The sequence below is a fragment of the Oncorhynchus mykiss genome, chromosome 7, assembly GCF_013265735.2.
Source record: "Oncorhynchus mykiss isolate Arlee chromosome 7, USDA_OmykA_1.1, whole genome shotgun sequence".
NCBI classification, from domain to species: domain Eukaryota; kingdom Metazoa; phylum Chordata; class Actinopteri; order Salmoniformes; family Salmonidae; genus Oncorhynchus; species Oncorhynchus mykiss.
Window position 1 is genome coordinate 50,099,320 of NC_048571.1, and position 15,707 is coordinate 50,115,026.

The 15,707-nt window shown below is 41.4% G+C and overlaps 1 protein-coding gene across 1 annotated transcript in view; it reads left to right on the plus strand.

The window, feature by feature from the left end:
• The first annotated feature begins 244 nt into the window (after positions 1 to 244).
• The window catches only part of LOC110527962 (succinate-CoA ligase GDP-forming subunit beta), a 130,088-nt gene continuing 114,625 nt past the window's right edge, over positions 245 to 15,707 (plus strand). The window contains exon 1 of the mRNA XM_021609613.2: positions 245 to 395. Within this exon, the coding sequence (XP_021465288.1) occupies positions 279 to 395 (117 nt within the window). The 5' untranslated portion in view covers positions 245 to 278. The remainder of the gene's footprint in view (positions 396 to 15,707) is intronic.

A 15,707-nucleotide genomic window follows, 5' to 3' on the forward strand; every position in this document is an offset into this window, starting at 1 on the left:
CACACATGATATCAGTTTGTGTGATATGGGGATTGGAGATATGTTTATTTAAACATTATAAAGCAAAACTTTTATAAACAATGGCAACCGTGGTCATGTTGATCTTGCTGTTGGAAAACCACATTAGTGTCCGATTTTCGGATGTTGCACTTTCACCTCCCCGACTAAACTCCTCAACTTAGCCTTACCACTCTAATGCGCCCAGACCCTTCTCCGTTGAATATTTTTGCAACGCCCACTTCCGCCAGCCTCCCTATCACTGGTCAGATTGCGCGCACATGGTCCTTCACAGTGATCTTTTCCGCGTCAACATGGCGGCATCCATCGTATCCCAGACTGTAGCGAGAGGACTACGTGGAGCAAGCGCCAAGCACTTGTTTCTTGACAAATTCAAGGTACCGACATAATTTATAAATGTTCACAATATGCTTCTGATGTTATAATGGCTGGTTCCAGTGTAGTGCATTCGCTGTCATTGTCACCGACAGGTCTCGAGCTTGCCAGCCTGGCAGCTGTAGCCAGAAACGGACAGCTCAAAGTTGAGAAACAGCTCGCTGATGAGCGTGTCCAGTCCATTCATTATCTTACCAACGGCGAGATAAATGTAATGACATTTCATAAAACACTTTCAAAAGCAGACGACTATTATTGTCAAATTTGATTTCCATCACAAGATCTGCATGCGTTTTTGTCTTAACTGTCCTTGTGTAGTGCAACGTTAGAGCCACTAGATAAAGTACCTTTATCCAATCAGCTTGGTAATTTTCTAAAATGCCGATTTGAATAGATACTATATATTGTGTCATTGTGCTGGATCGCTATTGGTGCAGTGGTAAAACTGTACTGCTGAACTGAGTATTAAGTGTCATTGACAACAGAATAGCTGCTAATTAAGTATATTTGTGTGGAAACATTTTGAGCTAGTTGTTTTGCAAGGCTGATCATGTAAAAACTATGTCATGGAGGTGCATCGAGTATAAAACCAAAATGTGATATTGATTGACCTCTGTTTTTCCTGTGATAATTCACTATGCAACCTTTGACCCTAGTTGACTGACTAAAATGCTGACATACGTGTTTAATAGTAATGTCAGCTTTCAAGATGTGGTAATAGTTCAAAGGTCAGTGCTATTTGCACTTTGTGCACCATGGCAGATGTTTTGGGGTTTGCACAGTTGTAGCAGTTTATCAGTGACACATGGGGATAAAGATTGACTTGGGAGTGGATGTGGCTGGATGTCTTTGTTTACTCTTTCCAAACCTCCATGAAATATACTGACACAATTAGAGTAGCTAATGTCCTCTGTACTACAGCAGTGTTATGTAGTTGTGAAGAACATGTTTTTGAAAGAAGTATGAGTGATTCCTCACGAAACCCAGACAAAAAGAGGTTTTCACGCTGGATGGTTGACATTTGTATCTAAAAGCATAATTGAGAAATAATTAATAAAAGTTGGCATATTTATTACATTTTTGGTCTTACACAGGACTCCATTAACTCCAGTGTTTAATATGTAGGTGCTACAAAGAAAACATTGGTGTCATATGAAGCTTTACCGCTTGCTCTAATATAAGTCATATTTCGATTTGAATAACTTTTTATTTATTTTTTTTACATTAAAGCTAGACGTGGCCACAAGCAACACCGGAGATATTATGATGAGTGAGATGCAACACTTCACTCTCACACAAGTCACACACACAGTATCTGCACATGTGCACGGGCGTTTAACTGTTCACAGCGTGGTAGCCAGGGTATCAAAACAGCGGAGATGTTGAGCCTCGTGCTTCAACGCTCTAAGTTGTTTTGCGGAAATTGACCCACTATGCAGTCTACTTCATATCGCTAAGTAAACCTTTTAATTCATGAATATTGAAAAATAGAAACATGATTATTAAAAACATAAAAAAACAATTTGTCTAATTAAAAACCCTTTAACTGGCACACAGAAGTACATAGACATTTTGTTTGGGCTAAAACGTTTGTATTTAGCCCTAATATAGGCCAAAAATAAATTAATACATACATTTGCATGACTTAAAATTGGATAAAACATCTCAAACAGCCGGTTGAGTTGCCCAGTTAGGGTAAACTAATTTTGTATTGAAATTTGCAAAGACTTTTTAAATAATAATAAAAAAGTATGCATTTTAATTAACATTGTCTGCTTCCTTTATAATTGAAGACCGGCATAGGTAAATGATGACTGATATCAAATATGAATAAAATGATAGTTGTGTGTCAAAATATGAATATGTAAATTAACGTGTTTACTGTTTATAATTATGGCCCCATAATGACAAAACAAAAACAGTTTAGATTTTTTTGCAAATGTATAATTACATTTATTTATTTTTTTAAAAAATATCACATTTACATAAGTATTCAGACTCTTTACTCAGTACTTTGTTGGAACACATTTTGGAAGCGATTACAGCCTCGAGTCTTCTTGGCTGTGACACTACAAACTTGGCACACCTGTATTTGGGGAGTTTCTCCCAATCTCTGCAGATTCTCTCAAGCTCTGTTTGGTTGGATGGGCAGCGTCGCTGCACAGTTCTTTTCAGGTCTCTCCAGAGTTGTTCGATAGGGTTCAAGTCCGGGCTCTGGCTGGTCCACTCAAGGACATTCGGAGACTTGTCCTGAAGCCATTCCTGCGTTGTCTTGGCTGTGTGCTTTGGGTCGTTGTCCTGATGGAAGGTGAACCTTCTCCCCAGTCTGATGTCCTGAACACCGATTTTCATCAATGATCTCAATGTTCTTTGCTCTGTTCCTCTTTGCGTCAATCCTGACTAGTCTCCCAGTCCCTGCTGCTGAAAAACATCAACACAGCATGATGCTGCCACCGCCATGCTTCACCGTAGGAATGGTGCCAGGTTTCCTCCTGACGTGACGCTTGGCATTCAGGCCAAAGCGTTCAATCTTGTTTCTGAGAGTCCTTTAGGTTCCATTTGGCAAACTTCAAGCGGGCTGTCATGTGCCTTTTACTGAGGAGTGGCTTCCACCTGGCCATCTACCACAAAAACCTGATTGGTGGAGTGCTGCAGAGATGGTTGTCCTTCTGGAAGGTTCTCCCATCTCCACAGAGGAACTCTGGAACTCTGTCAGAGTGACCATTGGGTTCTTGGTCTCCTCCCTGACCAAGGCCCTTCAAACCCGATTGCTCAGTTTGGCCGGGCGGCCAGCTCTAGGAAGAGTCTTGGTGGTTCCAAACTTCTTTCATTTAAGAATGATGGAGGCCACTGTGTTCTTGGGGACCTTCAATGCTGCAGGCAGTTTTTGGTATCCTTCCCCAGATCTTTGCCTCGACACAATCCTGTCTTGGAGCTGTATGGACAATTCCTTTGACCTCAGTGCATGTCAGAGCGAAAACCAAGCCATATCAACTGAGACCTTATATCGACAAGTGCCAAATCTTGCCTAATCAATTGAATTTACCACAGGTGGAATCCAATCAAGTTGTAGAAACATCTCAAGGATGATCATTGGAAACAGGATACACATGAGCTCAATTTCAAGTCTCATAGCAAAGGGCCGGAATACTTATGTAAATAAAGGCAAACATTTCCTAATACTTGCTTTTTCTTTGTCTTTATGGGGTGTTGGAATCGGCTAAACTTTGAACATTGCGATGTTAAATAAATCATTGGAAAGAAACATTGAGTGAAAGAGACTGGGTTTCATGTCAGAAGTTAATGGTTCACTGAAGAAAGACCGAAGGCTTTGGAATGTGTTGGGTGGACGAGAGGAGAGCAACGTGTTGAGACGGATGGACATCTGTGGATTAGGGGAAGGAGTGGTTGAGGACAGATTCCCTTAAGGGAGTAATAAGGGTTGTAAGGATGGGAGAGAAGGATTGTCTTAAGTGGGATCTATATAACTGTGGTGGTAAGAAATGTTTTGCTGTCTGAATTACAGCTGTAGAGAACGTTTGGGAATAATTCAACTTGGTTAAAGCTTCTCTAGTGTCCTAACAGGGGTATTGTGAGTAGATTGAGGAAAATGCGCTGTATATGTAAAAATACTTTTAAAAATGTAAACCAATCGATTGCTCGAAAGAACAGACTGATTTTAGTCGACCAATATCTTTTTTGTCGGGAACTTATATCTGTAAAATTACGACTGAATAATATTGTGAAACATATTGAAGATAACAGGCAGATGGAATTAAAAAAATAATAATATTCATATTTACCATTTGCACAGATCAAAAAATCCTATAACAATATTTGTCCATAGTTGCTAGCTTTGACTAAATTGCTTTCCCTTAATGGGCAACTCAACCACCTTGTAGAGCATTATTTCCCCAAGAGTTCCTAACATTTTAAATTTTAATTTAATTCCAAAATTATGTTTGAGTTTTTTTTATAGGCCTGTAATTTCCATTTTATACACAAATAGTCCTGAAATGTGATGTTTGGTTTTTCTAACGTTCACGTCCTGGTTTTCAACCATTTTTGAATGTTTGTTTAAAAAAATACTGGATTCCGATAATGAAAACCACCTGATCATTTTACTAAATTACATCGGTTGAGATGACTAAATATGCCTAATAAAATTAATGTGTTTTAATTTTTAGAATCAGTGGTCAAAATTAGCTCAACTGCCCGGTTGAGCTGCCTGTTGAAGGGATTATACACTCTACGGGCATATCAAAGTAGCAGTGAAATGGATTCAAAATGGTTGCCCTCTGCTGGTGGTTTGCAGGATGTGCAATGATACAAGTAAATGAAGGGCTAAGATTTTCTTACATTGTGATTTAAAAACAAAAATAATAATATTAATATGTCATTTTCTCTGTATAAAATGGGCCATACCTTTTTAAAATGAGCAGAGATACCATTCTGGAACTTTGATATGCCCGTAGAGTATATTAAACTCAGCAAGAAAAGAAACCCTGTCTTTTCAAAGATAATTCGTAAAAATCCAAATAACTTCACAGATCTTCATTGTAAAGAGTTTTAAACACTGTTTCACATGCTTGTTCAATGAACCATAAACAATTGATGAACATGCATCTGTGGAACGGTCGTTAAGACACTAACAGCTTACAGATGGTAGGCAATTAAGGTCACAGTTCTGAAGATTTATGACACTAAAGAGGCCTTTCTACTGACTCTGAAAAACACCAAAAGAAAGATGCCCTGGGTCCCTGCTCATCTGTGTGAACGTGCCTTAGGCATGCTGCAGAGAGGCATGAGGACTGCAGATGTGGCCAGGGCAATAAATTGCAATGTCCGTACTGTGAGACGCCTAAGACAGCCCTACAGGGGACAGGACGGGCAGCTGATCGTCTCCTCGCAGTGACAGACCATGTGTAACAACACCTGCACAGGATTGGTACATCCGAACATCACACCTGCGGGACAGGTACAGGATGGCAACAACAACTGCTCGAGTTACACCAGGAAGGCACAATCCCTCCGTCAGTGCTCAGACTGTATGCAATAGGCTGAGAGAGGCTGGACTGAGGGCTTGTAGGGCTGTTGTAAGGCAGGTCCTCACCAGACATCACCGGCAACAACGTAGCCTATGGGCACAAACCCACCGTCGCTGGACCAGACAGGACTGGCAAAAAGTGCTCTTCACTGACGAGTCGCGGTTTTGTCTCACCAGGGGTGATTTTATCGTCGAAGCAATGAGCGTTACACCAAGGCCTGTACTCTGGAGCGGGATCGATTTGGAGGTGGAGGGTCACAGCATCATCAGACTGTGCCTGCAATGACAACAAGCAATCTCAACGCTTTGCGTTACATGGAAGACATCCTCCTCCCTCATGTGGTACACTTCCTGCAGGCTCATCCTGAAATGACATTCCAGCATGACAATGCCACCAGCCATACTGCTCGTTTTGTGCGTGATTTCCTGCAAGACCGGAATGGTCTTCTGCCATGGCCAGTGAAGAGCCCGGATCTCAATCACATTGAACATGTCTGGGACCTGTTGGATCGGAGGGTGAGGGCTAGAGCCATTCACCCCAGAAATGTCAGTAAACTTGCAGGTGCCTTGGTGGAAGAGTGGGGGGACATCTCACAGCAAGAATGGGCAAATCTGTTGCAGTCCATGAGGAGGAGATGCACTGCAGTACTTAATGCAGCTGGTGGCCACACCAGATACTGACTGTTACTTTTGATTTTGACCCCCCCCTTTGTTCAGGGACACATTATTCAATTTCTGTTAGTCACATGTCTGTGGAACTTGTTCAGTTTATGTCTCAGTTGTTGTTAAGTTGACAGTGAGGACGTTTCTTTTTTTGCTGAGTTTATGTTCAACAATATATTGAAACATCTAAATTGTTTTCAATATTCATAAATTATTGTACAAAATCTTATAGAAATCAAATACTACTCATATTACAGAGCAGTAAAGCTTCATGTGAAACCGATGAAACATATTGGAGTCTTAAAGGAGGCCTGGGTAAAGCCAAAATGTCATAAATATGCCAACTTTTATGAATTATTTCTCAATTATGCTTTTGGATACAAATGTTGACAGATGTGTCAACACTTCCTCCAAAGGACTATTCTATGGATACATTTGTTTTGTCTGGGTTTTATGAGAAATTACTTGTATGGGCTATTTGGGGTCACAGTTTGAAGGTCGCTGAGTGCTTTATTGGACTATTCGTATTGGCCACAATGTCTATACTGAAAGTTATATTGCTGTTGCTAAAGTAGACTAAATATATAGTGAGCTTCACAAATATTGGGGCAGTGAAAATTGGTGTTTTGGATCTGTACTCCAGCACTTTGGTCCCATATTCTTAGCACACAATGATTACATCAACCTTGTGACTCTACAAACTTGTTGGATGCATTGTTTTTTGTTTGTATTTCAGATTATATTGTGCCCACAGGGTGTCTGGGATGATGTGAGCCATGACCAGCCTTTCAAAGCATTTCATGTCTGCGGGCATCATTGCTATTATGATCAATGTAATCAGCATTATTTCCCTTTATTCAGAGGTGATATGCACGGAGTGCACAGTTTCCCTGGTACCTACTTCTACCCACATATTATCTGCCTGAAGCCCTGGACACAGTTACTGTATAACTCTCCCTCCCACGACTAGGCTAACTCGAACAACACTCTTAGCAAGCGCAGAAGACCATCCCCCTACACACACATGGGTACTTGCTGCTTGAAAATCTAGTTTGGTATTCTGTGTATGGTGCTAAGTAAGCATATATTTTCATCTCGTTGGTATAATGAGACAGTCCCTAGCTACTACAGCTATCTGGAAGAAGGCTTCGGATAATGAAAAAGCACACACTGCCAAGTTGTATTACATTGCACATCTTTATATTGAAAAAAACTTTCAATTTTGAAGATGATGCTAGTAACCAGAGTTTCCAGTGTGCATGTGATAAAGGAAGTAACTAGATTCAATTGGATAGCATTAGATAGATGATATATTGTAGTATTTTCTCTTACCCTGGTGTTATTGAGATATCAAGACAGGCTGTGTTGTTGAGCTCAGCAATTTTGCCTCCAGATTCTAGCCTAGATGGGTGTGTTAATTTCCCTCAGCTTCAGGGGTTAAAGCACCCCCACCTTCCTTTCAGCCTCTCCTTGTGTTCACACTTCATCTACATGCGGGCCTCAGCGCAATCTGCAGGGCCCTGGATGTCTGCCAGCAATCCAAACAACTCCAAACAATTAATATTTTTACTCAGTGACGGCACACGCGCACTAACTTCAGCACCGCTATTCTACCCCAGTGGTAAATTTATGCTGAACTTCTAATCTAAGTTTCCTGGCTGTGGCACCTGGTTTTGATACCCTCTCTCTCTTATGGGCCCGCTGCCGACGTGATAAGAGTAACGATCCAGGAGGCTGTTGTCTGTGGCACAGTATCAGAGCCCGTTCAAGATGACTGACTGACTGGCAGGTAGAGTCACAATGGAGTCTCATCGGCTATGACAGTCATCTGCTCCACAGGGAATTCAATTTCCAATGATTTGTCAATAACAATGCGCAGGAGATCACAATATTTCAGATGGGGAATGTGGGGGAGAGAAAGTTATGGGTGTTTTTTTTTCTCCTCATAAATCAATCTCCTAAATTCTTGTCTGCACAGCGAGATAATCCTCTGGCTTTTAAATTACAATTTTTGACTGTTGCCACACTGTGCTGAATTTGAACATTTGCAAAAAAAAATAAGGTGTCACAGCTCTTGCCCCGTAGTACTAACCAACCTCAGCCCAACGTCAGCGTTGTGAGTGGGATTCTGGAGCGAAAGAGGCGCTCAATGAGACTCTGCCCTGAATATTTTAGCGAGGGGGTGGGGGCTGCGACGACTCTGGTTGCTGGAACTTCAAAAGTCAGGCGGTTTTCCCATCTGTCTACAGCAAGAGCACATTTACATTTCCTTCCCGTGGGGGATACAGTAGACCAAGTTAGCTATAACTGGATTTGAATATAATTTCGCCAAGGTTAATAGCCATTTCTGTAGCTCATAAGAGGTGTTTAGGCCTTTTCAATAATTTAGAAGGGCTGCGATCATTCTGAATTTGGCTGCCTCCAAAGCAAGAACGTAATGAATGAATGCACTCATACCAATCCAGTCAATTCAGTTCTTCTTTACTGATGATAATTAGGAAACGGCAGCAGTTGAAATGGAAGAATAAAGAGCAATATTGTAAAAAATAAAATCAGGATATAGGCTACTGTAGGGCATTGACCTTCACTAGGCCTATATCTATTCCTCTTGCAACAATGGTCAAATGTTCACACTTCCGTAGCTCCCACGTCCTGCACAAGTCATCCCAGTATGAGAGGAGTGCAGTTTGACAGACTGAGCATCCAAACATCTTTCCTCAGTCTTATCTTCCCTCATGACCTGACACCTGCAATTACGTCTCCCTATGACGTCTCTTAATAACTATGCTAATTGCTAATTGCTAAACGTCCTATCTGGACACCCAGAGTCTTGAGTTTGTTCTCCCGCTAAGCCTGTCTGCAGCAGATTAGGCCCTCCTGTTCCTCACATTGCCGATTGATGCAAATCTCCGTGATCTAAATCCTGTAGCCATGCTCCACTACTCCTGCCTCACCTTTGTTCCCCCTCTCTACCACAACACTGCTCCCATCCCAAACAGGCAGACGTCATGGTTCACGCCTTCCACCATGGCCTAATGGAGCCTCCTCCAGATCTCCTCTAATTTCTGTGATGGCCGGGGCATGACCTTGGCTTACACAGGCCAAGGACTTAAACTACATGTCTTTAGAATGGCAAGGACGAGATCAACTGAGAAAGGACAGTGGTGATTAGTGACAGGGGGGAAAAGTAGTTGCATATCGGGATATTTTTTTTGACATATCGTATAGTTTTGGCAATATTGTAATATTTTTTTGTAGTTGGCGGCACCTGCACCAAAACCCCAGTATTTTTCCTTCATAGCTTGTTCTCCGTCTTTTTTTAAATAGGGAGCCAATTAGTTTCAGCACTTATTTCAATGACTGATCAAAACAACATGTTTTCTCATTGCTTTTTCGTGTCCATCTGCTGCAGACATATCGTGAGCAATGTGTTTGGAACATCGAATCTCAATAAAATCACAGTATTGTATCGCAATACTTATAGAATCGTGAGAATCGCAATATATATTGTATCAGCACGTAAGTATCGTGATAAATTGTATTGTGAGCTCCCTGGAAATTCCCAGCCCTATTGAGGATGTTGTAGATGAAACAAGGAAGTAACTACAGTACAGAGAGGGAGTAAGAGGTTCTGTTGGGTCCATTCCGTTCAAACAGCGTTTGACTCTTATTTTATTTAACAAGGGAAAGCCGAGACCCAGAGTCTCTCAAGGGAGACCTGGCCAAGAAAGCAGCAACAATTAGTGCATTACATAGTTAAAACATACAACATGATCCAGCCTAAAAAAAAAGCATTTACTCTGAACAGTCTCCCATAAATATTTTAAATTCATTCACTGGCACTAACATATCTAGATGAAGCATGGATTGTAGACTATTCCATGCTTCTGGTGCACAAGAAGAGAAGGCAGTCTTGCCTAATACTGTAAATGTCCTGGGGACTTAGTAGCAACCACCTAGCAGACCGGGTATGGTAACTGCTGGTGGTGAAAGAGACCAGACTACAGAGGTAAATAGGGAGGATACCCAAAATGGCCTTGTAGATGAACGCATACGTTTGTATCTTTCTGCTCACAAAGTGAGGTCCAACCTACCATTTGGTACAATGTGCAATGACAGGAAAACTGTGGGTGTTCTGTCATCAACATTTAATTAGTCCATTCGTTTGAAGGGACTATACTGTCTGTTTTTTCCGAATAAATGCTGATCTGAATTAAGCTACTAGGCCTAATGCTTCATCGTGCGTGATATCACTACATGGTTGGTTTATATGTGAGGATTTACAGATGATTCACATTGGCCTGTTTACGCTGCCTTTCTGCCCCTTTTTTCAGGGTCGCCTCCATCACTGCTAACTAGTATGCAGTGGCTGTCTAATTACAATACAGCCCATCTTTATGAGTCAGAACTAATAGCAAACTACCCCCTCATTAGCTGGAAAACATTTAACTACAATCAGGACAAGCAATGATTTTTATAACAAATCTAAGTGCAGTGTCTATCCATATTCCGGGTTCTGGTCTTGGTAAGTGAATCAGGATTCCAAATCCCTTTAAACTCAACCGGATGGTTCGCTAAACAGAGGCAAAGGGCATGAGTTCAAAACCTGAATAGGAACAAATCAATTCGGTACAATTGGCAAACTGGCAATTTGTTAATTTCTTAAACATTTGATAAAGCCCCTTAAGGAGCATTCTGGTTAATTAACTGGGAGGCCATCCATTGGTGCTAATTAGCCAGAGTCTTTTCAAAGGGTTAGGGCCTGGCCATGACTACTAATGAGAATTTTAACCCCAGGAGACATCTAGGGACGCCACTGTATTAGAAAAGATTCAGAACTGTCGACACATCCTCTAGAAGCTGTCTGGCTGGCTCTATCAGATTCAGAGCACAGAGGGAGAGACTAAACACATGCATATATAGGATCACTTTTGTGGTGTTTAACAAAGACATAAAAACAACAAGAGTATGCACTTTTCTTGTGAAGCTTGTAGGCCTACATGCATTCGGAAAGTATTCAAACCCCTTGACTTTTTCCACATTTTGTTACGTTGCAGCCTTATTCTAAAATGGATTATAACATATATATATTCATCAATCTACACACAATACCCAATAATGACAAAGTAAAAACTGATTTTTGCAAATTTATATCTAAAAAAATAGGTAATAAGGGATCTGTTTTATTTGAGTATTCAGACCCTTTGCTATGAGACTTGAAATTGAGCTCAGGTGCATCCTGTTTCCATTGATCATCCTTGATGTTCTACAACTTGATTGGAGTCCACCTGTGGTAAATTCAATTGATTGGACGTGATTTGGAAAGGCGACGTCTATGTAAGGTCCTACACTTGATAGCGCATGTCAGAGCAAAAACCAAGCCATGAGATCGAAGGAATTGTCCGTAGCTCTCCGAGACATGATTGATTTGTCGAGGCACAGATCTGGGGAAGGGTACCAAAACATTTCTGCAGCATTGAAGGTCCCCAAGAATACAGTGGCCTCCATCATTCTTAAATGGAAGAAGTTTGGTACCAGAAAGACTCTTCATAGAGCTGGCCACCTGGTCAAACCGAGCCATCGGAGAAGGGCCTTGGACAGGGAGGTTTCCAAGAACCCAATGGCCACTCTGACAGAGCTCCAGAGTTGCTCTGTGGAGATGGTAGAACCTTCCAGAAGGACAACCATCTCTGCAGCATTCCACCAATCAGGCCTTTATGGTACAGTGGCTAGACGGAAGCCACTCCTCAGTAAAAGGCAAATGACAGTCTGCTTGTAGTTTTCCAGTGGCAGGGACTGGGAGGTCTAGTCCGGGTCGAGGGAAAGATGAACGGAGCAAAGTACAGAGAGATCCTTTCTGAAAGCCTGCTCCAGAGCGCTCAGGACCTCAGACTGGGCGAAGGTTCACCTTTCAACAGGACAGCAGAGCTTGAGGATATGCAAAGAAGGGGAGAAACTCCCCAAATACAGGTGTGCAAAGCTCATAGCATCATACCCAGGAACACTCGAGGCTGAAAGGTGCTAAAACAAAGTACTGAGTAATGGGTCTGAATACTTATGTAAATGTGATATTTTATTTTTAATACATTTGCAAAACTTTTTGCTTTGTCATTATGGAGTATTGTGTGTAGATTTCTGGAAAAAAATATTTAATCAATTTTAGAATAAGGCTATAACAAAATGTGACTCGATTCAGGAAACTAGGCGTATGTCTCAAGTCACGACTTCAAAGGAGAGCCGTTCGAACGTAATAAATATTTTTATCAAAATGTTAGTTTTTTTGGCAGAAATCCCTTCTCGAATATGTGAGCTTTCATGTGCCTTAATAAGAAACTTTTATGCCATCTGTAAATATGAATAAAGTTGTTAAATGACGAGCCTAGTTGGTTTAGCCAAAGAAAAAGATGGTAACCTTACAGCTAGCCATGATTGGCTGAGATAATGAGTGGGCTGGACATGCTGAGAGATGAGTTTCAGATTGGTCTGCGGTGTAGCATCTTGTGTCTATAAAATGAGCTGCTCGTTATGTGTAGATAATCCTTTCTACTGCAGTTTTTTCGAAAGATATTACATTAGCCATGGAGAACTGCAAATATGTTGTTGCTGTTCTCAACGTTGCTGCCCTGAATTTATCAGCCGCTATCGACTAAGGTCAGTGGGGGAAAAGTTGTGATGGACTTCATTCTGGAGGATGATCATTCCATGCTGACTCTCTGACTCTGAAAATGAATCAGACGATGAGGAAATCCCTGATTTAGGTAAAAAACATTTTCATTGAAGAAGACATTGTAGAGTCATCTGATGACAGTGATGGGGAAGAAACGTCAATTAACAGTGATGTTGTCACGGAAGAAGTTGAACGAGTTTTGAAATCAGTGGAACACAACTGGCCAAACGAGTTGTGCAAACTAAACAGAAATGACACATGACATCTTATTTAATAAAAGGGGTTGCAGTCTGCCGTGACGCTTTCATCCATGTATACGGGTAAGAATCTAGCTACAGTTTCAGATATTATACTTTTCTAATTTAGTCAAAGTTGTTTTCATTACAAGTTAAAGCTTGCTGTTAGCTAGCCAGCTGGAGTTTGATGGCTGGCTTGCTAGCTAACATTGAACCTATTTGGTTAACTTTAGCTAGCTATGACATTTGGTTTGTATTGCTAGTAATGTTACTCCTCTGGATTGGGATTATATATATTTTTTTTAGCTAACTAACATTAACGTGACATGTCTAAACCAAAGACTCCAAGTTAAAGCTTGCTGTCTAACATTAACTTACATGTATGAAGTGTGTAATGTTAGTGATGTTTTGTCAGAATGCCATTTTGCATGGCTAGTTATAGCCTAATGTTAGTTAGTTAGCTAGCTAACATTGAACCGATTTGGTTAACTTAACTTTAGCTAGCTATGACAACCGGTTTGTATTGCTAGTTAATGCTTGCTGTTAGCTAGCCAGCTGACGTTAGATGGCTGGCTAGCAGGCTAACATTACGTGTCTGAATTTCTCTCAGAATGCCATTTCACATCTATTGTATAATAATGCTAAAATATTTGTCTGGAGTTTCTTTCAGCATCAGTAGAACACGCCTGACTCTCCACCAGTCATACAAGGAGAATGGCCTAATAACTCCCATCAGAAAGAGAGCTGGCCCAAGCAAGCAAAGGCAGCAGTGCAGTCATCAACTACATGCACTATTTCTTCACCAACTACAGAGTTGGGGAAACACGTGTGGACCTGAATTGTGATAATTGCAATGGCCAAAACCTTCCTCCCATAGATGGTCTGCCTCTACAAGCACCACCTGGACAAGACACAGCAAGACAAACTTGTCTTTTTTGAGAAGATCAGGGAGTTTTGCAACAAAGAGGCTACGGACATCACATGCCCTGCACCGAAGTCAAGAGCAGGACAGAAACAGGCTCACTCTTAAAACACACCATACATTGCTGCTACAATTATTATTTTTTTAATCCTGCTACTTAGCCACTTTGCCCCAATGTTTGTATGCATATAACTACCTCGTCTATCAATGATATCATTATTGATATTGTTCTTGTACATACAGTTGTGGCCAAAAGTTGAGAATGACACATTCATTTTCACAAAGTCTGCTGCGTTAGTTTGTATGATGGCAATTTGCATATATACCAGAATGTTATGAAGAGTGATCAGATGAATTGCAATTAATTGCTAAGTCCCTCTTTGCCATGCAAATGAACTGAATCTCCATTCTTCATTTCAGCCCTGCCACAAAAGGACCAGCTGACATGTCAGTGATTCTCTTGTTAACACAGGTGTGAGTGTTGACGAGGACAAGGCTGGAGGTCACTCTGTCATGCTGATTGAGTTCGAATAACAGACTGGAAGCTTCAAAAGGAGGGTGGTGCTTGGAATCATTGTTCTTCCTCTGTCAACCATGCAAGGAAACATGTGCTGTCATCATTGCTTTGCACAAAAAGGGCTTCACAGGCAACGATATTGCTGCCAGAAAGATTGCACCTAAATCAACCATTTATTGGATCATCAAGAACTTCAAGGAGAGCGGTTCAATTGTTGTGAAGAAGGCTTCAGGGTGCCCAAGAAAGTCCAGCAAGAGCCCGGACGTCTCCTAAAGTTGATTCAGCAGCGGGATCGGGGCACCACCAGTACAGAGCTTGCTCAGGAATGGCAGCAGGCAGGTGTGAGTGCATCTGCACGCACAGTGAGGCGAAGACTTTTGGAGGATGGCCTGATGTCAAGAAGGGCAACAAAGAAGCCACTTCTCTCCAGGAAAAACATCAGGGACAGACTGATATTCTGCAAAAGGTACAGGGATTGGACTGCTGAGGGCTGGGGTAAAGTCATTTTCTCTGAATCCCCTTTCCGGAAAAAAGCTTGTCCAGAGAAGACGAGGTGAGCGCTACCATCAGTCTTGTGTCATGCCAACAGTAAAGCATCCTGAGACCATTCATGTTTGGGGTTACTACTCAGCTAAGGGAGTGGGCTCACTCACAATTTTGCCTAAGAATATAGCAATCAATAAAAAATGGTATCAACACACCCTCCGAGAGCAACTTCTCCCAACCATCCAGGAACAGTTTGGTGAAGAACAATGCATTTTCCAGCATGATGGAGTACCTTACCATAAGGCAAAAGTGATAACTAAGTGGTTCGTGGACAAAACATCAATATTTTAGGTCCATGACCAGGAAACTCCCCGGACCTTTATCCCATTGAGAACTTGTGGTCAACCCACAAACAAAAACCCACAAATTCTGACAAACTCCACTTGATTATGCGAGAATGGGCTGCCGTCAGCCAGGATGTGGCCCAGAAGTTAATTGACAGCATGCCAGGGCAGATTGCAGAGGTCTTGAAAAAGAAGGGTCAACACTGCAAATATTGACTCTTTGCATCAACTTCATGTAATTGTCAATAAAAGCCTTTGACACTTATGAAATGCTTGTAATTATACTTCAGTATTCCATAGTAACATCTGACAAAAATATCTAAAGACACCGAGGCAGCAAACCTTTGGCCACGACTATACTGTGTATTCTTTTATTTATATTGACACTTTCTGATATTGCTACTATGCAGTAACTATTTGACTGTGCTGTTT